Source organism: Artemia franciscana, chromosome 4 (genome assembly GCF_032884065.1).
Source record: "Artemia franciscana chromosome 4, ASM3288406v1, whole genome shotgun sequence".
NCBI classification, from domain to species: Eukaryota; Metazoa; Arthropoda; class Branchiopoda; order Anostraca; family Artemiidae; genus Artemia; species Artemia franciscana.
In genome coordinates, this window is record NC_088866.1 from 2,060,059 (window position 1) to 2,083,726 (window position 23,668).

A 23,668-nucleotide genomic window follows, 5' to 3' on the forward strand; every position below is an offset into this window, starting at 1 on the left:
TTCCCCTTTGCAAGTCAAGTTGACAGTAGAGGAAGACTGATTATATATTCGACTTTCCTTGTTTAGTCAATAGGCTACATAAAGCTTTTTTTGCGTTGAATCAAGACTTATCTTATTCTTGCACGTCATCAGGACTAAGCGAGCATTGTTGCGAGTCAGGACTTGGGGGGTGAATAATAAAATAATTACCTGATAGTCTGAACAGTACGGCTGATATACTCAGCAACACCTAAAATTCCAAGGTGAAGGATTGAGTACCACCCTCCCCCTCCCTGTGAACGTTGCCCCAGTGAGTCATAGATTAGCTTATCTTTGCAGATAACGTTTTCGGGTCAAGACACGATCCTGTTAATTTTTTAGACTTGTTTTAAGACAAGCTCTGTTGTATATGAAAATTGGAATATAGGCATATGCTTTCATGCCTATTTTGGTATCCTAAAGTAGTTTTATAAATTAAAAACTAGTATAAAAAACTGGCAACCGAAAAGAATAAAAGAGACCATCGTGGTAGTTTTGTGAGTATTCCTTGCAAAGGACGTAATAAAACACCATGCTTATGGTAAGTCTTTTCATTTTGCCCAAAATTTTTTAGAGCATTATTAGCAAACATTTTCTAATAGTATGAACAGCGTACGCCTTACATGAGTAGTATCATTAATTAATATGGTAGATCCAATGGAGATTTAATGAATAGAACATAAGGCGCAGGGAGTTTTTCCACAGTTGAAAATAAAAGATCCGAATTTTTCTCTGAAAGGGAGGAATTTGGAAGGCTAATTCATCTAGGGCAATACAAAACACGGGTCGTCTCAGAATGAAGTGGTAACAGACCATAAGGAAGTTTTGCTCTGAAAGGGAGGAATTTGGAAGGCTAAGGAAGACTTCTTAAATGTGTCTAAGAGTAGTTTTACTTATTCATTTGACTGACCATATTATAAAACAACAAACTATGCGAAAAATTTGGTTTGGTCCTACTTTCTGTGGTTATAATGAAAGAAAGGCCAAGATGGTTCGGCCACGTTTTACAGATGAACTATAACTAAATGACAAATGCCTAAAATTACAATTTTTAGCCATTCATCTAGGGCAAAACGAAACACGGGTCATCTCAGAATGAAGTGGTAATAGAACATGAGGAAGTAATTAAATGGAACTAGAGATTCAATGTTAGGGCAAATAGCATGCATGACGACAGATTGGTGGGGGGAAATAACGCACGCATTAGCATGTGTATTCAGTCCAGCAGAAAGCAGTTAGTAATAGTATTAGAGTTGTAGTCACAGTTTCAGTAGATATAGCAGTAGTATTAGCAGTACTAGTAGCAGTGGTAGTTATAGTGGCGTACCGCATTACGCTACTTAACGTAATTCACCTAATAGTCAAATCGTAATAAAGTATTATTTTTTAATTAAAAAATACTTCAATTGATACAATTTACAGCCGAAAAAGAAAAAGAAGAAACTAAATCATAATTTTCAGAGAAGAAGAAAAAGAAAATAACGAAAAAAACTAGGTAAAACGCTTCCATTTCCCACTAGCAATCTGAAAGGTTTTAAATATCATTCAATTAACTGATTTTAGACATATTAGTGGTCGAAATTTCCTAATAACTCGAAAGATTTTTTGTTCATTTCCGTTATAATCTTACTAATCCGTGAAGAAGAAGCTTGGTAAAACGCTTCCACTTCACGCCAGCAATGTGAAAGGATATGAATATCATTCAATTGATATAATTTACAGAAGAAGAAGAAGAAGAAGAAACTAAATCATAGTTTTCAGAGAAGAAAAAAAGGAGACAACAAGGAAACCTGGTAAAACGCTTCCACTTCATGCCAACAATCTGACAGGTTTTAATATCATTCAATTGATATAGTTTACAGCCGAAGAAGAAGACGAAGAAAAAACTGAACGATAGTATTCAGAGAAGGGGAATAAAACAACGAAAAAGAAGCTTGGTGAAACGTTTCCAGTTCCCACCAACAATCTGAAAGGTTTTTGATATCATTAATTGATATAGTTTACAGCCGAAGAAGAAGAATAAACTAAATCATAGCATTCAGAAAAGAAGAAAAAGAAAACAATGAAGAAGCTTGCTAAAACGCTTCCACCTCGCGCCAGGAGAAAGGAGCTTGAAATCTCTATAATGGAGAGTTTTCTCATATTCTGAACCTGATAGTGTGACTCTGATTAAAATTGCCTCACTTCTGGGGGCGTGTCCCCCCTTTTTTGAAAATCAGGAAAGTTTTCTCTTGCTCGTAGCTTTTGACAGGCAACAGTAGACCTAATTGGTAATATATATTTAGAATCAGCATATATTTTTTTGTATTTGTTGTTATCAAAATTCCGTTTTTAAAAATTCTGATTACTTTTGGGCCGAGTCCCTCCTTACTTACTATTTGTTACCACAAACTGTTTAATAGAAACAATTGAAAAATCTGATTAAGAATATACTAGTTCCCTTTTTGAGTGACTGAAAAAAAATGGAGGACTATTATTCCTTCTCCCACGCCCCTTTTCCCCCAAGGACACGTGACCAAAATTCTGAGACAGGAAGTTGATTTGGCATAATTGAAAGGTCTAATAGCTATGCCTTGGGGATGACACCACCCTATTAGTCCCTGCAGAAAGGGCTTTAAGTTACGCGACTTACCTATTGTTCACATATAGTATTTGTTATTTGAAAACATACTGAATTTTTTTTGGGGGGGGGGGATTTTCTGCAGGAGGGATTCTCTAGGGAGAGAATTTTTCATGGAAAGGGATGTTTCCTAAGGAAATTTTCCAGGGGAAAAAGGATTTCCTGGCATGATTTGAAAAACGGTCAGGTAATAAAAAAATAAAAAAAAAGTTCAACTGAAAAAAGGAACAACATTAGCAGTTGAAACGAACAAAAATTCATTCCATATATGAGGGTACTGCCCCTTCCTAAACCCTCTCTCTTTACGCTAGATTTGACTTTTTATACCGATTCCTTAAGAACGGCTCATGAAACACAAGAACCGTTAAATTTCAATATGTATTTATAAAGAACTTTAAGAATTTAGAGCATAGACCTATGAGTTAGGGAAGGGGCGCTCCCCTGATATACGGAATATAATATCTCTTCATCTTGATCTTTAATGTTGCCCCTTACTTTCAGCTGAAAAAAGCTGTTTTGTTTTAATTTAATAATGATCTAAGAGTGAATCATCTCTTTGCAGTAGGAGCGAGGTCTGTGAGCTCTTTTTTTTTTTTTTTTTTTTTTAATCGGTCTTAACACGTTGTTTTATTTAAATACGTATATTATATGTTTCTGGTCATCATAAGGGTCGGCGATTTACTAATATTTTAGTCAGGAATACAAGCCGGAGTTTGCGTAAGAATGTCGCTTCATAATTTTCACTATTTTTTAAATAGGTTTTCAAAAAAAAGGAAAAAGCAATTGACGAAGAGGGGGGCTTCCGAGAAATGTTTACAAATACCTCAGAGAATTTTGGTATCAGCCCGGAATGCCAGCCGGAATTCGTGTAGTATGTACTTTCCACTTAGAAAAGTACTTTTGTAGCATTTTGGATATTGGAAGCTTACTGTTTAATCTTTCTTTTTAATAAGTAAATTTCGGCGATTTACTAATATCGCAGCTCTAATTCTTTCCCTAAACTGGTATTTTGTACCATCTTGCTCTATGTTACGTTGTTTAGTTTTCTTTATGTCACTATGTTACTTTATGTTACTATGTTACTCTTCTTTAGTTTTTATTCAAAGTCAATCCTTTTTAGGTTTATCTTATAAACGCCAAACTCAACAAACTTTGTCACGAGCAAATGTTTATTTAGCGGATGATATCTCTTCTTACCAGCGGTATTAGTTTTATGTCTTTTTTTTTCTTTGACTGAAAGATAAATTTTTTAGATTAAGGAGGGACGGGGGTCGGACTCACTTTTCCGAAAAGCAAAATAAAAACATGTTCACCTCATTTATTTGCACGATTTCAGCATAAACTTCTTCTTTGAGTGAGGAGAAAGTTGTAACTGCGTTGTGAAACATAGAAACGTGAGTTTTAAGTATTTTCACGAGATCAAGACCTTCAATTGCTGCCACAGTGGGTCCCGGAGAAGTCACACTTGGCCTGGAACAAAAGACAAATAAAATAAAAGACATAAAATGATCGAAAATTCAACTAGTTCCTTTTGCAATTCTGAATGTTTGTCAACATTTGGATTTTACCAGAATTTATTAGAAATGTTGAATTTCACGACCATCATGAAAAAAGATCTAGGTATGGGTGAGAATCAGATTCATTTCTGCTTCCAACGGACAAATTTTCGTCAGAATTTCATTTCGATAGTCAAATTTTACGTCTATTCGATGGAAAAATTCTATATATATATATATATATATATATATATATATATATATATATATATATATATATATATATATATATATATATATATATATACTAGCTGTTGGGGTGGCGCTTCGCGCCACCCCAACACCTAGTTGGTGGGGGCGCTTCGCGCCCCCCCCCAAGCCCCCCCCCGCGCGCGTAAGTCGTTACGCGCCATATTAGTTACGCGCCATTGTAGTTGTGTCCCTATGTCCCACCTGTGAATATAGATATATATATATATATATATATATATATATATATATATATATATATATATATATATATATATATATATATATATATATATATATATATATATATATATATATATATATATATATACATGTTTTTAACTACGTAAAACTTGCGAATATACAACATTCTTTGCTGTCCCATTGTCTGTGCATATAAATAGATTGTCAGGTTTACCGACTCTTGAACATGCAACATATAATGGTCAATGGGAAAACAATCCGTATTCAGATCTATACCTCATGATTCTAATGATTGCCCTTGAGCTTTGTTGATGGTGATTGCTAATCGACAATTCCCTGAGTCGCCATCGTCATTTATATATCCCCCTGTGCACCCCGGCGTCCCCTTTGTAGTTATGTCCCTGTGTCCCGGTCGTCATTTATATTCCCTGTGTCCCGGTCGTCATTTGTGTCCCGGTGTCCCAGTCTCTGATTTCTCTTTGAGTGTCCCGGGCGTCATTTATATTCCTTGTGTCCCTGTGTCCCGGTCGTCATTTATATCCCCCTGTGCCCCCGGCGTCCCCGTTGTAGTTGTGTCATTTATATTCCCTGTGTCCCGGTCGTCATCCCGGTATACATTCGTTTTTGAATTGGTATATGATGAAATAAATTTTTAATTTTTTCCCTTTTTTTCCTTTTAGTTTTTTTTATTGGTTTTGACCTTTTTTTAGGTTTTTTAGTTTTTTTTCTTTTTTCTTTTTAGTTTTTTTTGAAGTTTTTATCTTTTTAGTTTTTTTATTTTTATTTAAATTTTTTAGTTTTCTTTTTCTCCTTTATTTTTCAGTTTTTTTCCTTTTTTTAGTTTTTTTTTCTTTTTAGTTCTTTTAGTTTTTACCTTTTTTAGTTTTTCTTAGTTTTTTAGATGAAAATTTTTTTAGTTTTATTCCTTTTTTTCTTTTCAGTTTTTTATTGGTTTTTACCTTTTTTTTAGCTTTTTTAGTTTTTTTTCGTTTTTTCTTTTTACTTTTTTTTTAGTTTTTATCTTTTTTATTTTTTTTTAGTTTTATTCTTAATTTTTTTTTATTAGTTTTTAGTTTTTTTTGTAGTTTTTGCCTTTTTTAGTTTTTTCAGTTTTTTTTAGTTGTTAGATTTTTACCTTTTTTAGCCTAACCAGGATTTGAACCTGGGACCTTCATTCTCCGTTCTGACACCCTCTCTCACCGAGTGACTACTCCAGCATGTTCATTTTGGTGTTTTAAATGGTATATTATTAACCAAATTAATGTGTTTTACAATATACTAAGCATCGTCATAACAAAAATGACGACAACTAATTTCATGACGTCAGTCAACACAGAAATTAAGTTCTGAAATTAAGTCATGAAATTAGTTGCCGTCATTTTTGCTTTGACGGTGACGTCATTCAAGTTATATAAGACATATGTTCACGTAGAAATCTATTAATGTTTAAGTTTACAATGACTGATGAAGATGCTCAAAGAGTCTATGCCAAAAAACTTGCTGCTGATAGAGAAAGTCAGAAAAGAAAGCGTGCCGAGGAACTATCAGCAGCAAGTTTTTGGGGCTACTTTGGTCCAGTGAAGTAACTTTGGTCCAAAATCCGGAAAAAGATACATAAGTCAATAACTTCGTTTAGGCTCAAGGTAAATTGTTTATAGTTGTTTCATTCCACTTTTGTGATAGTTGTGAGCAATCTCTGACCCACCTGACATTACAGGGCTAGTTTGCTTATTCAGTAATTTTTTTTTAGAGTACATATTTTTTACTTTTTCTTACCACTAACAAAGTGTCCTCCAAACTCACACTTCTGGGTAAGACAGTGATTAATTTTTCAGATATACTGTTTGCCATGGACATTGTTACAAAGAACTGAAAAGATCTCTAAAAACAACAAAGAATGACAGCTCTGGTGGTCAAGAAACTAAAAATTGTCACTTTTTACAAGTAATGTGAGGTAAGATTGATCCACAGATGATTCTGAATTTGTCAGCTTATATCTATTTCTTCCTAGGGGAATAAGTTCTACAATCCCAAGAAATAGAAAGAGAGAGCTCGGGAGCAGGACTTATGCCGACTATACAACCCAGACTCTTGAGAACGCACTGAGAGACATTAAGAATGGCAAATTAACACAAAGAGCTCCTGCTGAAGAGTATAGAATCCCCAGAAGTACCCTCATAAATAAACTGGTAAAACACCTCCGAAGAGACATTGGTAGTCCTACTGTGCTCAACGAGGAGGAAGAAAAGTACTTTGTCCATACTATGTGCTATCTATCAGAGAGTGGCTTTTCATTGGACAGGTATGACCTTCGGTTTTTATTGGAAAGTTATTTAGATAAGTGTGGCAGAACAGTCAAAAAGTTTGACGGAAATCTACCAGGAATGGAATGGGTAAGGAGCTTCTTGAAAAGACATACGGTTTTAAGTGAGAGATTAGCCAGTAACATCAAGAGAAAACGAGCTGAGGTAGGGCCTGACACCATTAGTGACCTGACACCTGACAAACTAAGCTTGAAGCATAGTTTCGATTATTGAAAATGAACACCTAATTTCACTCTTTATTATGTCTTTTATTTCACTGAGTGTTATTCCTTGATTCCGTTGATAATTTTACTTACGGAATAATTTGGTTTTAAGGAAAATATTTCGACCTCGACTAAATTTTTCTTCTTTCGAGGTAGGGCCTGACACCATTAGTGGGTATTTCAACTATCTCAAAGAAGAGCTTGAGGGTGTTGACCCTGAGAATGTCTAATAGTTCGATGAGACAAACCTTATAGATGATCCAGGATCCAATAATTCTAACGAAACGTGGAAGCAAATATCCTGAGCGAGTCATCAATACGTCGAAAACGTCAATTTCATTGATGATGTGTGGGAATGTAGCTGGGAAGGTGATCCCACCATACGTTGTATACAAAAGTGAAGGTCTATGGCAGGTGGAATGAGAATAGTCCAAAAGGGTGCGCGATACAACAGGTCAAAGTCAGGATGGTTTGATGTTGTGTGCTTTGAATACTTTTTTGAAAACTTACTGCTTCCCGTACTGAAGAAAAAAGATGGTAAGAAGGTCATAATATCCGACAACTTGTCGTCTCATATTAGTGTGGCTCTTCTGAAAATGTGAGAAAAATACGGCATTCGGTTTTTTTTCACTGCCACCCAACTCGACCCACTTGACACATCCACTCGATGTCGCTTACTTTTGACCAATGAAGATAGCGTGGCAAAAGATACTGCTTAGGTACAAAACAGGAAAAGGCTGCAGAAGCACAGGCATTCCAAAAGCCGATTGTCCAAGGCTGTTAAAGGAGCTTTTGGGTGCTCTTGATGAAGGTAATGGAGCAGAGAATCTGATATCAGGCTTTTGAAGAGCTACAATTGTGCCCCTGAACCCTCAAGAAGTACTGAACCGGTTACCAAATTGTATGTCTCAAACATCATATGAAGTTTTGAACGAGACAGTAGTCGAGTATTTGAAAGAACTTCGGACGGGCAAGGAAAGTGAAAGGGCCCCTTGACGGAAGAGGCTCAACTTGCAGCCTGGAAGAAGCTATAGTGTGGACGACTTGATGCCCACGGGTGACCCGGACTTTAGTGATGACGACGACGAAGAGGTATACACCGACACGGTTGATCCTCCACAGAAAAACAGAAAGATAGTCAGTACCGATCCCAAGCCTGGCAAGGTTGGCCCTCCAAAGAAAAACAGAAAGTTAGTCAGTAGCGGTCTCAAACTTGACAAGGCTGACATTCCAAAGAAAAACAGAAAGCTAGTCAGTAGTGATATCACACTGGACAAGGGTACTTTCGTGCAGTTCTTATACAAAGAGGAAATATTTGCTGGAATTGTTGTTGATCTGCTAGGACATGAAAGTACAGTAATGATAAAGTGTATGGCAATGTGTGGGGTGGGGCTTTGGAAGTGACCCGAAAAAGATGATGTGCTTAGTTATCCGGTGAAGGATGTGATAAAAGTATTGAACAACCCAGTTCCCGCTCCTGGCACTTCCTCAACCATGAGTACGAAGTTTTCGTTTGAAGATTTTTAGAAAAGATGTCAGTGTGTATTCCTTGTTCATTTTTATATGGTATATAGTCAAAATAATTTTTTAAAATAAAAATCTTGGACCAAAGATAGCTAAACTGTGCTAGATCTATTGAATTAGGCATAGAAAATAGGTGGCCCAAAGTTACCCCACCCTCTGGGGTAAGATTGGTCCAAATGTTAAATTTTAAAAAAATTAGATAAATATAATACAAAAATTATTTTTAAGGTGAAAAACTTTCCAGATACATAATGCCACAGAACTGCGAAGGTTTCACTCCTTTATCAGTCACACACACTGATTTACAGACCAAAGTGTGTGAAAAGTGGAACAAAGTAACCCCATTCAATTAGTACTTCTTGTTCTTCTGTTACATAAGTCGTTTGCCCCCTAAAACTTAAAAAAACTTGCACGGTGTTGATAAAATACTGTGGTTATGATTTGATAAAGCATTTAACCCTTCTTATGCAGATGGCGCTTGTTCAGGGAGTATTGTCTCCATATTTTTGCAGCGGAGATCTGACTCCCATCTCGAGCAATGGTAAACCCATTTCCCAACGTACCACCTTCCGCCCTATTACTGTCTCAACGAAGTTACTCTTTGAACTATTATTTATTATTACTTATTGTACGGACACTGCTGCACCCTTCCCCACCGATCTTGGCTGCCACACAGTGTCGAGTTCATACAAGTTATATCAACAGCTTTAAACGCATCGATTGATTCTGGTTCTCAATTGGTGCCAGGGGGGGACGCTATGTAAAGCACGCTTTCGATTCCCTTAATCATGCCACTATCTTGCAACGGGCTCCAAAAAGGGGGTCAACCCTGGAATCATTAGTGAACTAAGAAATACGCACTCAATAGCAATATTCCTCCAGTATAGGAGATAAAACTTATGTTGATACGGGAGCCAGGTAGGAGGCTGTCACTTCTACTGTGTAGCAATTACGCTTCGAGCCCCAAAACGGGAATAACTTATTTCTTGTATTCAGAGTTATTCAGGGGAGGGGACTCAGAAGCTGCACCGTGACTGGGGAAGGTGTTGCGGCTGGGGGGTTGCCCGATTTGATCAAATTTTTCATTTTGTTTCAGCTTTTCTATTTATATTTGAGTAAGGAGGGAGTGTGGTAAATAATTTTTCCATGGTCACCGCCAATCCTAAGAACTGCTCTGCTTCTATTTATCATGGCATCAAGTAGATCGCTTGCTTTATTTGTTAATGATAAAAAGTTAAACCAAGCTAACTACATATTTTAGAGAGATTACCCTCATATCTGATGAACACCGTAATATGGGCCTAGAATTCAACTTTGAAAATAGGTAGTTAATCTCTTTCATTAACATGACGATTACTCACAATAGGCTATAGTCCAAGGTATCCTCGTTATTAGGACCGTATATCATATCCAAGCCTCTCGATCTACACAGCTCTTCGCCATACTATCAGTCTTTTGATGACTCACATGTTTTGTCAATTACCTTCCTCGTATCCTAGGCTTCAATTGTTTTAAGGAAACTTCGTTATGAACGTTTTCCTCTAACTGGTTTCTGCAATACTTTCGCGCTGACTGGTATCCTGTACGCTATACCTACACCCCTCTGGAAGGTATTCACTAAAACAGACAAAGGAAAAACCCGCTCCACCTTTTCCCGTTTCGCCAAATATTTGTTCCACACACTGCTTCCACTCCTCCCGATTTATCGGGAGATCTCCCGACTTTTTGGAAAATCTCCCGACTGAAATTTCCTCCCGATAATCTCCCGATTTCTGTTGAATTGAGCTCTGTCCAACTTGAAGTTTCTGATCTTTCTTGATTGTCTGGCAGAATGCAAAATATATCTTTATTGCCCGTAAAAGGGGGATTTCAAAGCCGCCGGCCGCGTTTGATTTGCGGAAGTCAACTGCGGACCCTAATTAATGACCTAGTCGGCAGCTTGTCTCGTGAGAGACCATTGTTGTGTTCGAAAAAGGGTTGATTTGATTTGATTCTCAGTTCATAACTTCATCTGATCTGATCAGTCAGCTCAGATAGTTCATTTCTACTGGATAATTTGTGTACAATAAGGACGTGGCTTACCTTACGTGACAGGATTTTTTTCAGGGTAAGTACCAAGTTTACTGGAACTGGACAATTATACATCCCTGCACGTGGGCAACCCAAGAAGTAGGCTACTGACCTGTCCTAGGGGGTAGGCGGCTTTTCTGCTTCTATGATCTGTTTCTTTACCAAAATAACATGTTTTAACTTGAAACCAATTCTTAACCTGTTGCCAGTTCAAGGATTCTATAGTACAAATTCGAATACACTATTCTTACGGGTCTTATAGATATCCGGTATTCGCCAGACTACTAGCCTAGCCAATATCAAAATAACGATTTCGAGTGTCGGTGAAATCGGCTTCACAAGTCACAACAGAGCAAAATAACACTAGGGAGTAGGGTCAAGAACTATGCTTTCCTTGCTTTGCAAACGGGCCATACTCATAGCCTCGCCCACTACGCTTGCGACATTTAAAGCGAGACAAACGTGCGGGTTTAGAAATTTCTAGTAAAGGTAATATGCGGTCTGCACACGTCGAGGAAACTGGGGAGGTCGTATCTTTTTTGATAGCTGATTTTGGAGTAATAATAAGTCTTCACCTTCCGGAATCTGGGTTCCCAGATTTTCCGAGATTTTTTTTTGAATTTCTTCTGCGATACTTCAAAATTCCAGAAATCTGGAAGTTCAAAAGCCCCTTTTTCCGGATGATTTTGATATACTTTCGGACCGGTTCATATTCGAGATGCAAGAAGAAGAAGACGTCAAAGAATAATCTGGAAGCCCAGATTCCGGGAGGTGAAGACCGGACTTAAGACTCTAAAACATATTTTCGATTCTACTTTGTTCTGTCTCTCTATTACTGACATTTTTACCACCAATACAACTGGTATGTGAGACAAAACAGCTGTTTAAAACCTCCTGATTTTTTCCCCGACTTAAAAAAAATCTCCCGATAATCTCCCGACTTTTTTGGAGTTGTTACTGATTTTCAGAAAAAAAAAGTGGAAGCTCTGGTTCCACCTACCACTTCAGATAGACAACTCAAGACGGATTAACAAGTATAGGCATAATTGACGCAACAGTTTCAACCCTGTGTGAAACACATAAAAAGAAAATAAGAAGCTATCCATAGTTTGGAGTTCTTATTTGATTTATACTTGATTTGTCAATTTCTTTCCTTTTTCCCCCATATTAGGCTGCAGTTTACTACTGTCGTCATTGTTTTGCTAGTGTGCTAGTGTAGATGTTGTTGTTTTTTTCGTCTCCTTTTTTCTGCCATTTAAGCTTTGTCCTTTTTCATCATCATCATCATTTTATTTATAACCCATCAGAAAAAAAAACTGGGTAGAAAGCCTAGAAAAAGACAGAGTAAAAATCAAGAAAAAACAAAAAGAAACACCAGAAATAGAAACAAACTTTGACAACTACAAACAAGGGACAAACAGAAATGACCAAAGGAGGGAACCTTCTGGTATTCAGTAGAGAAATCGAACATTTATGTTTTTATAGACGGACTCTCAATTATATAAATATGATCCTTCGTTTGAGAATAATAGGGATGTGATTAAACAAGAAAAAATAAGTTGCTCTCAAGACGGATTAACAAGTATAGCATAATTGACGCAACAGTTTCAACCCTGTGTGAAACACATCAAAAGAAAATAAGAGGCTATCCATAGTTTGGAGTTCTTATTTGATTTATACTTGATTTGTCAATTTCTTTCCTTTTTCCCCCATATTAGGCTGCAGTTTACTACTGTCGTCATTGTTTTGCTAGTGTGCTAGTGTAGATGTTGTTGTTTTTTTCGTCTCCTTTTTTCTGCCATTTAAGCTTTGTCCTTTAAAGATAAACCCATAAACCTGACTCTTTCCCAGGTAGGACTTTTCACCCTCACCGTAGGTAAGAAAATCGATCAGTTAAATCATGACCAGAAAATGGAATTGATTTGACCAGAAAATGGAATTGAAAGGAGCTTTTGGGTGCTCTTGATGAAGGTAATGGAGCAGAGAATCTGATATCAGGCTTTTGAAGAGCTACAATTGTGCCCCTGAACCCTCAAGAAGTTTTGAACGACACAGTAGTCGAGTATTTGAAAGAACTTCGGACGGGCAAGGAAAGTGAAAGGGCCCCTTGACGGAAGAAGCTCAACTTGCCACCTGGAAAAAGCTATAGTGTGGACGACTTGATGCCCACGGGTGACCCGGACTTTAGAGATGACGACGACGAAGAGGTATACACCGACACGGTTGATCCTCTACAGAAAAACAGAAAGATAGTCAGTACCGATCCCAAGCCTGGCAAGGTTGGCCCTCCAAAGAAAAACAGAAAGTTAGTCAGTAGCGGTCTCAAACTTGACAAGGCTGACATTCAAAAGAAAAACAGAAAGCTAGTCAGTAGTGATATCACACTGGACAAGGGTACTTTCGTGCAGTTCTTATACAAAGAGGAAATATTTGCTGGAATTGTTGTTGATCTGCTAGGACATGAAGGTACAGTAATGATAAAGTGTATGGCAATGTGTGGGGTGGGGCTTTGGAAGTGACCCGAAAAAGATGATGTGCTTAGTTATCCGGTGAAGGATGTGATAAAAGTATTGAACAACCCAGTTCCCGCTCCTGGCACTTCCTCAACCATGAGTACGAAGTTTTCGTTTGAAGATTTTTAGAAAAGATGTCAGTGTGTATTCCTTGTTCATTTTTATATGGTATATAGTCAAAATAATTTTTTAAAATAAAAATGTTGGACCAAAGATAGCTAAACTGTGCTAGATCTATTGAATTAGGCATAGGTCTTGGAAAAAGATTCAAAAATCAGTAGGCGGCGGATTTTATTCGGCAAGCACGATAATCTTAGTTTCAGTATCTGAAGATACTACAATTAAACGTGCTAATCGTATCATTGGCCCAATTAGGTGGGCCATTATAGGTGGCCCAAAGTTACCCCACCCTCTGGGGTAAGATTGGTCCAAATGTTAAATTTTAAAAAAATTAGATAAATATAATACAAAAATTATTTTTAAGGTGAAAAACTTTCCAGATACATAATGCCACAGAACTGCGAAGGTTTCACTCCTTTATCAGTCACACACACTGATTTACAGACCAAAGTGTGTGAAAAGTGGAACAAAGTAACCCCATTCAATTAGTACTTCTTGTTCTTCTGTTACATAAGTCATTTGCCCCCTAAAACTTAAAAAAACTTGCACGGTGTTGATAAAATACTGTGGTTATGATTTGATAAGGCATTTAACCCTTCTTATGCAGATGGCGCTTGTTCAGGGAGTATTGTCTCCATATTTTTGCAGCGGAGATCTGATTCCCATCTCGAGCAATGGTAAACCCATTTCCCAACGTACCACCTTCCGCCCTATTACTGTCTCAACGAAGTTACTCTTTGAACTATTATTTATTATTACTTATTGTACGGACACTGCTGCACCCTTCCCCACCGATCTTGGCTGCCACACAGTGTCGAGTTCATACAAGTTATATCAACAGCTTTAAACGCATCGATTGATTCTGGTTCTCAATTGGTGCCAGGGGGGACGCTATGTAAAGCACGCTTTCGATTCCCTTAATCATGCCACTATCTTGCAACGGGCTCCAAAAAGGGGGTCAACCCTGGAATCATTGGCGAACTAAGAAATATGTACTCAATAGCAATATTCCTCCAGTATAGGAGACAAAACTTATGTTGATACGGGAGCCAGGTAGGAGGCTGTCACTTCTACTGTGTAGCAATTACGCTTCGAGCCCCAAAACGGGAATAACTTGTTTCTTGTATTCAGAGTTATTCAGGGGAGGGGACTCAGAAGCTGCACCGTGACTGGGGAAGGTGTTGCGGCTGGGGGGTTGCCCGATTTGATCAAATTTTTCATTTTGATTCAGCTTTTCTATTTATATTTGAGTCAGGAGGGGGTGTGGTAAATAATTTTTCCATGGTCACCGCCAATCCTAAGAACTGCTCTGCTTCTATTTATCATGGCATCAAGTAGATCGCTTGCTTTATTTGTTAATGATAAAAAGTTAAACCAAGCTAACTACATATTTTAGAGAGATTACCCTCATATCTGATGAACACCGTAATATGGGCCTAGAATTCAACTTTGAAAATAGGTAGTTAATCTCTTTCATTAACATGACGATTACTCACAATAGGCTATAGTCCTAGGTATCCTCGTTATTAGGACCGTATATCATATCCAAGCCTCTCGAACTACACAGCTCTTCGCCATACTATCAGTCTTTTGATGACTCACATGTTTTGTCAATTACCTTCCTCGTATCCTAGGCTTCAATTGTTTTAAGGAAACTTCGTTATGAACGTTTTCCTCTAACTGGTTTCTGCAACACTTTCTTGCTGACTGGTATCCTGTACGCTATACCTACACCCCTCTGGAAGGTATTCACTAAAACAGACAAAGGAAAAACCCGCTCCACCTTTTCCCGTTTCGCCAAATATTTGTTCCACACACTGCTTCCACTCCTCCCGATTTATCGGGAGATCTCCCGACTTTTTGGAAAATCTCCCGACTGAAATTTCCTCCCGATAATCTCCCGATTTCTGTTGAATTGAGCTCTGTCCAACTTGAAGTTTCTGATCTTTCTTGATGGTCTGGCAGAATGCAAAATATGTCTTTGTTGCCCGTAAAAGGGGGATTTCAAAGCCGCCGGCCGCGTTTGATTTGCGGAAGTCAACTGCGGACCCTAATTAATGACCTAGTCGGCAGCTTGTCTCGTGAGAGACCATTGTTTTGTTCGAAAAAGGGTTGATTTGATTTGATTCTCAGTTCATAACTTCATCTGATCTGATCAGTCAGCTCAGATAGTTCATTTCTACTCGATAATTTGTGTACAACAAGGACGTGGCTTACCTTACGTGACAGGATTTTTTTCAGGGTAAGTACCAAGTTTACTGGAACTGGACAATTATACATCCCTGCACGTGGGCAACCCAAGAAGTAGGCTACTGACCTCTCCTAGGGGGTAGGCGGCTTTTCTGCGTCTATAATCTGCTTTATTACCAAAATAACATGTTTTAACTTGAAAACAATTCTTAACCTGTTGCCAGTTCAAGGATTCTATAGTACAAATTCGAATACACTATTCTTACGGGTCTTATAGATATCCGGTATTCTCCCGACTACTAGCCTAGCCAATATCAAAATAACGATTTCGAGTGTCGGCGAAATCGGCTTCACAAGTCACAACAGAGCAAAATAACACTAGGGAGTAGGGTCAAGAACTATGCTTTCCTTGCTTTGCAAACGGGCCATACTCATAGCGCCGCCCACTACGCTTGCGACATTTAAAGCGAGACAAACGTGCGGGTTTAGAAATTTCTAGTAAAGGTAATATGCGGTCTGCACACGTCGAGGAAACTGGGGAGGTCGTATCTTTTTTGATAGCTGATTTTGGAGTAATAATAAGTCTTCACCTTCCGGAATCTGGGTTCCCAGATTTTCCGATATTTTTTTTTGAATTTCTTCTGCGATACTTCAAAATTCCAGAAATTTGGAAGTTCAAAAGCCCCTTTTTCCGGATGATTTTGATATACTTTCGGACCGGTTCATATTCGAGATGCAAGAAGAAGAAGACGTCAAAGAATAATCTGAAAGCCCAGATTCCGGGGGGTGAAGACCGGACATAAGACTCTAAAACATATTTTCGATTCTACTTTGTTCTGTCTCTCTATTACTGACATTTTTACCACCAATACAACTGGTATGTGAGACAAAACAGCTGTTTAAAACCTCCTGATTTTTTCCCGACTTAAAAAAAAATCTCCCGATAATCTCCCGACTTTTTTGGAGTTGTTACTGATTTTCAGAAAAAAAAAGTGGAAGCTCTGGTTCCACCTACCACTTCAGATAGACAACTCAAGACGGATTAACAAGTATAGGCATAATTGACGCAACAGTTTCAACCCTGTGTGAAACACATAAAAAGAAAATAAGAAGCTATCCATAGTTTGGAGTTCTTATTTGATTTATACTTGATTTGTCAATTTCTTTCCTTTTTCCCCCATATTAGGCTGCAGTTTACTACTGTCGTCATTGTTTTGCTAGTGTGCTAGTGTAGATGTTGTTGTTTTTTTCGTCTCCTTTTTTCTGCCATTCAAGCTTTGTCCTTTTTCATCATCATCATCATTTTATTTATAACCCATCAGAAAAAAAAAACTGGGTAGAAAGTCTAGAAAAAGACAGAGTAAAAATCAAGAAAAAACAAAAAGAAACACCAGAAATAGAAACAAACTTTGACAACTACAAACAAGGGACAAACAGAAATGACCAAAGATGGGAACCTTCTGGTATTCAGTAGAGAAATCACACATTTATGTTTTTATAGATAGATTCTCAATTATATAAATATGATCCTTCGTTTGAGAATAATAGGGATGTGATTAAACAAGAAAAAATAAGTTGCTCTCCATTAAAGATAAACCCAAAAACCTGACTCTTTCCCAGGTAGGACTTTTCACCCTCACCGTAGGTAAGAAAATCGATCAGTTAAATCATGACCAGAAAATGGAATTGATTTGCACTGTACAAAATGAGTTTTAAAGTCAGTTGCAATTGATATCTCTGGATTGAGTTGAATGTTAAATGAGTTGGTAGAATCATATGTTACTCCCATGGAAAGCTTATGATTTTTGGGTTGTTAAGGTGGACGACTGAATTATGGATTTTGTTTATATTTTTTCTTGCCATTTTTTCTCCCTTGCTCTTTCCTGGCCATGGAGCCTTATGGGGGAGATTATGCTGCAATTGTTTTTGTTGTAAATTTATTGATAAATAAAAGAACTCAGAGCTCAGTAATCACCATCTAAAACCGGGTAGACCGGGTTTAAACAAAGGTGCACTAAGGCACCTACATTGTCATGTTTTGTCTTGTGCCTTCTGTTTAAAATATTGGAATATTAAATAAAAAAGAATTGGGCATTCTTCAACCCAAAAGTCACGTAGCAAGGGCTTCTCTTCTGTCCTTCACAAGTCTAAGAACGGAAATATATTCCACAGCCAGGGTTGCACCCCCTTGTGATTTATCACTATTTCTAGTGATTTTTTACATTGCCTAAACAACAAGAGCTAAGAGCTCATATGGCACTTGTGACGAGGCGAGAAGAGCTAAGAGCCAAGAGATCATATGGTATGAGCTCTAACAAAATTCTATGAATCAATAGATTGATTTAAAAAGGAAAATAAGAGGCTTAATGCCGGTCAGGATTTAAAATAAGAGCTCTGAGTCACGATGTCCTACTAAATAACAAAATTCATTAAGATCCGATCACCCACACGTAAGTTATAAATACCTAATTTTTTTCTAATTTTTCCTCTCCCTTTAGCCCCCCAGATGGTCGAATCTGGGAAAACGACTTTATCAAGTCAAATTGTGCAGCTCCCTGACACGCCTATCAATTTTCATCGTCCTAGCACGTCCAGAAGCACCAAACTCGCAAAATCACCGAACACCTCCCCCCAACTCCCCCAAAGAGAGCGAACCCAGTACGATTCTGTCAATCACGTATCAAGGACATTTGTTTATTCTATTCACCAAGCTTCATCCCGATTCCTACACTCCAAGTGTTTTTCCAAGATTTCCCCCTCCAACTCCCCCCAATGTCAAACGATCTGGTCAGTATTTGAAATAAGAGCTCAGAGACATGAATTCTTTCTAAAAATCAAATTTCATTAAGATCCGATCATCTATTCGTAAGATAAAAATACCCCAATTTTTACGTTTTCCAAGAATTCCGGTTTCCCCCTCCAACTCCCCCCAACGTCACAGGATCTGGTCAGAATTTAAAATAAGAACTTTAAAGCAAAGGCTCCTTCTAAATATCAAATTTCATCAAGATCTGGTCACCCTTTCGTAAGTTACAAATACCACAATTTTCAAAATTACCCCCCCCCCCCTCCAATTCCACCAAAGAGAGCAGATCTGGTCCGGTTAAGTCAGTCACATATCTTAGACAGGTTTTTATTCTTCCCATCCAGTTTCATCCTGATCTCACCGCTTTAAATATTTTCTAAGATTTCCGGTCCCCCCCCCCAATTACGCTTGATCCGGTTGAGATTTAAAATAAGAGATCTGAGTTACGAGGTCCTTCTAAATATGAAATTTCATGAAGATCCGATCACTCCTTCGTAAGTTAAAAATACGTCATTTTTTCTTATTTTTCAGAATTAACCCCCCCCCCCAATAGATCGGATCCGTTCCAATTATGTAAATCACGCATGTAAGACTTCTGCTTATTTTTCCCACCAAGTTTAATCACGATCCCTCCAATCTAAGCGTTTTCCATGATTTTAGGTTCCCCCACCCCAAACTTCCCCCAACGTCACCAGATCCAGTCAGGATTTAAAATAAGAGCTTTGAGACACGATATCCTTCTAAATATCAAATTTAGTTGAGATCCGATAACCCGTTCGTAAGTTAAAAATACCTCATTTTTTCTAATTTTTCAGAATTAACCCCTCCCCCAACTACCCCAAAGAGAGCGGATCCGTTCCGGTTATGTCAATCATGAATCTAGGACTCGTGATTATTTTTTCCACCAAGTTTCATCCCGATCCCTCCACTCTAAGTGTTTTTCAAGTTTTAGGTTTCCCCCTCCAACCCCCCCCCCCCCCCAATGTCACCAGATCTGGTCGGATTTAAAATAAGAGCTCTGAGCCACGATATCCTTCTACATATCACATTTCATTGAGATCCGATCACCTGTTCGTAAGTTAAAAATACCTCATTTTTTCTAATTTTTCAGAAATACCCCCCCCCAAACTATCCCAAAGAGAGCGGATCCGTTCCGTTTATGTCAATCATGTATCTGGCACTTGTGTTTATTTTTCCCACCAAGTTTCATCCCGGTCCCTCCACTCTAAATGTTTTCCAAGTTTTAGGTTTCCCCCTCCCAACTCCCCCCCCCCCCAATGTCACTAGATCCGGTCGGGATTTAAAATAAGAGCTCTAAGACACGATATCCTTCCAAAATTCAAATTTCATTGAGATCCGATCGTCCGTTCGTAAGTTAAAAATACTTCATTTTTTCTAATTTTTCAGAATTACCCCCCCCCCAACTACCCTAAAGAGAGCGGATCCGTTCCGACTATGTCAATCATGTTTCTGGGACTTGTGCTTATATTTCCCATCAAGTTTCATCCCGATCCCTCCACTCTAAGTGTTTTCCAAGATTTTAGGTTTCCCCCCTCCAACTCCCCCCAATGTCATCAGATCCGGTCGGGATTTAAAATAAGAGCTCTGAGACACAATATCATTCCAAACATCAAATTTCATTAAGATCCCATCACCCATTCATAAGTTAAAAATGCTTCATTTTTCTATTTTTTCCGAATTAACCGGCCCCCCACTCCCCCCCCCCCCGCCAGATGGTCAAATTGAGTACACGATTAGAAAAACTATTTCTAATTTAAGCTGGTCCCGTCCCTGATACGCCTGCCAAATTTCATCGTCCTAGCTTACCTGGAAGTGCCTAAAGTAGCAAAACCGGGACCGACAGACAGACAGACCGACAGAATTGGCGTTTACTATATGTCACTTGGTTAATACCAAGTGCCATAAAACTCACTAAATTTGCATATAAATCACTAGATTATTGAAGAATATCCACTAAATCAACCAGAAAATAACTGAAATCTAGGGATTTTTTTAAAACTGGGTGACAAACCTTTTTTTAAACTGGGTGACAAACCTTCCTATAGCCAGTTTTTCAAAGATTTCAGAACTAAACTTCTAAAGATTTTTTCTAAAGATTTCAGAAAAAAGGTTTCAGAACTGTAATGACTGTATGAACTGTAATGACATTCAACTATGAACATATTTGATTGTTACGATGCCAGTCTGAAGACCAAATACCAGACATGTTTTATGCCCAAATCAATCCATAGCCATGCCTTTTGTAAAAAAAAAAAAAAAAAAAAAAAAAAAACAACAACTAAAGTCCATCAACGATTTATTAGCCATGAGGATTAACTAGAAGTAATTTGTACTTTGACACTAAACTTGAATACAATCAATTTCAATCAAAGAAACTTTTTTAGCTCACCGATTATTATATACTATCCACGATCAAATTAAACTGTAACGTGCTATTTAAAATTAAATTAAAAAAAAAAACTAATTTTTTTAGCTGAAAGTAAGGAGCGACATTAAAACTTAAAACGAACAGAAATTACTCCGTATATGAAATGGGTTGTCCCCTCTGCAATCCCTCGCTCTTTACGCTAAAGCTTTTAATTGTTTCAAAAAGTAGAATTGTGGCAAAGAGTCAAACTTTAGCGTAAAGAGCGAGGGATTGCGGAGGGGACAACCCATTTCATATACGGAGTAATTTCTGTTCGTTTTAAGTTTTAATGTCGCTCCTTACTTTCAGCTAAAAAAATTAGTTTTTTTTATTTAATTTCTGAACGTTTTTGAATTAATGCATGTTTGGTTTTGGCTCTCCGCACATAAATTATTAAAATGAAATTTGTATATTAATTCTTTTTTTGGCTAAATGGCTTTCTCTTAGTTTTGATCAGACGATTTTGAGAAATAAGGGGTGGAGAAGGAGGCCTAGTTGCCCTCCAATTTTTCGATTACTTAAAAAGGCAACTAGAACTTTTGATTTTTAACGAACGTTTTTATTAGTAAAAAATATACGTAACTTAAGAATTAACTTATGTAACAAACTTTCATAACCTAATATTTTTATTATGTATACGAGGGGGTTTGTACCCTCGTTAATACCTCGCTCTTTACACTCAATCGTAAGTTTTGTCCCAATTCTTTACGAATGACCCCTAAATCAGAAAGGCCGTAGAATAAATAGTTGAAATTACTAAAAATACTTTAGCATAAAGAGCAAGATATTTATCTCCTACTAAATACCTCGCTCTTTATGCTAAAGTATTTTTAGAACCCCTCATATGCGTAATAATCTCTGTTCGTTTTAAGTTTCAATGCTACTTCTTCCTTTCATTTGAAAAAAAGTTTTCATGTTTATTTTTCATTGTTTTCTTATAGTAATGCTAGAGAATCCTGCGCCCTTTTCATTGAATTTTTCTTCCCCCATGACAGATTCCTCCAAGGAAAGATCCTCCAACATAGCCCCCTCTCCTCAGCCCCACTCCCAAACAAAATAAAATCCCCCTGAAAACGTCTGTACACTTCCCAATAACCATTACTATATGTAAACACTGGTCAAAGTTTGTAACTTGCAGCCCCTCCCCAGGGATTGTGGGGGAGTAAGTCATCCCCAAAGACATAGTTATTATGGTTTTCGACAATGCTGAACAAAATGGCTATCTCAAAATTTTGATCCGTTGACTTTGGGAAAAAAATGAGCGTGGGAGGGGGCCTAGATGCCCTCTAATTTTTTTGGTCAGATAAAAAGGGCACTAGAACTTTTCATTTCCGTTAGAATGAGCCCTCTTGCGACATTCTAGGACCACTTGGTCGATACGATGACCCCTGGGAAAAAAAAACAAAAAAACAAATAAACACGCACCCGTGATTTGTCTTCTGGCAAAAAATACAAAATTCTGTAAACAGCGGAAGCGGAAAAGCGGAAGTGGGATTTTCCGTGTTTCTGTCAAATATTCATATTCTGGTTAAACTATTAATATTTCAAATTCTAAGTAAACTGATTATTTAGGGATGTCAGTTTCATGTACCATGTTCCGTGTTTTATAAAATATAAGTTAGAGTTGCAAATGAGCCGAGTCAGTCGAGATTCGGATTCTGTCCTCAACGTTGTATTATATGTATAAATAAACATTTTTATTACACTTTATGAGAGTTAGAGATACTAGATATCCTCCACCGGTCGAACCCTATACTGTAGGCCAACGCTACCGTAATGTTCTAAAGAAGAGAACGCAGAGAGAGAAGAAGAGCGTTTACAATTCCACATTTTTGTAGATAGGAGCTTGAAACTTCTACAGTAGGGTTGTCCGGTACGCTGAATCTGATGGTGTCATTTTCGTTAAGATCCTACGACTTTTAGGGGGTGTTTCCCCCTATTTTCCTAAATAAGGCAAATTTTCTCAGGCTCGTAACTTTTGATGGGTAAGACTAAACTTGATAAAACTTATATATTTAAAATCAGCATTAAAATGCGATTCTTTTGATGTAGCTATTGATATCAAAATTCAATTTTTTAGAGTTTTGGTTACTATTGAGCCGGGTCGCTCCTTACTACAGTTCGTTACCACGAACTGTTTGATATGCAGTACAGTCTTCAGCAACATTTATTATACCTATTCCAGATTCACATGAAAAAGGTTTTCTTTTCCAAAATTAAGGCCCTAAACGTATTTTTCCAAAGATGTAACCTATAAAGATCGCGTTTTCACACCGGAAAATGATAGTGTGCCAATTTTCAGAAAAATCTTAGTGCCGTTATCGACAATATACTTACAGATAAATAAATAAATATAAACAAAAGACAATTATTCATCGTTAAATAAAATAGGACATGTTTTCACCGTGTAGCAGGGAAATTGTTTCCCTAAATACTTCATAGCCAGCTATGCAAAATTTTCTGATCAAACCTTGATAATGTTCCTTTCGTGAAATACACCTTACTCCAGTTGCACAAGATTTAAGATCTAATCTTAATAATACTCCTTTTGTGTAATGCACCTTAATCCAGCTATGCAAAGATTTAAGATCTAATCTTAATAATGTTCCTTTTGTGCAATGCCCCTTATCCAGTTGTGTAAAGACTTCAGATCTATCCTTAATAATGGCTGCACCTTCAATTTCCATGCTGGATCTGTGACCAAGCCATCAAAGCCTGCCCTACAAACGCAATTATGAACATATTTGTAATAACAATGCCAGTCTTATCAGGCTATCAGGCATACCCAAATATCAGGCTTATGTTTTATGGGTTAAACCCAACAATGCCAGTCTTAAACCCAAATACCAGGCAACTGTTTTATGGGTTAAACCCAGTCTTAAACCCAAATACCAGGCAAATGT

General features: G+C 37.6%; 1 protein-coding gene across 4 annotated transcripts in view; it reads right to left on the reverse strand.

The window, feature by feature from the left end:
- The window catches only part of LOC136025847 (mitochondrial DNA helicase-like), a 75,978-nt gene that overhangs the window by 23,223 nt on the left and 29,087 nt on the right, over positions 1–23,668 (reverse strand). For all 4 annotated transcript variants that reach the window (XM_065701868.1, XM_065701866.1, XM_065701869.1 and 1 more), the window contains exon 6: positions 3,952–4,108. In XM_065701868.1, coding sequence (XP_065557940.1) covers positions 3,952–4,108 — 157 coding nt within the window. The remainder of the gene's footprint in view (positions 1–3,951; positions 4,109–23,668) is intronic.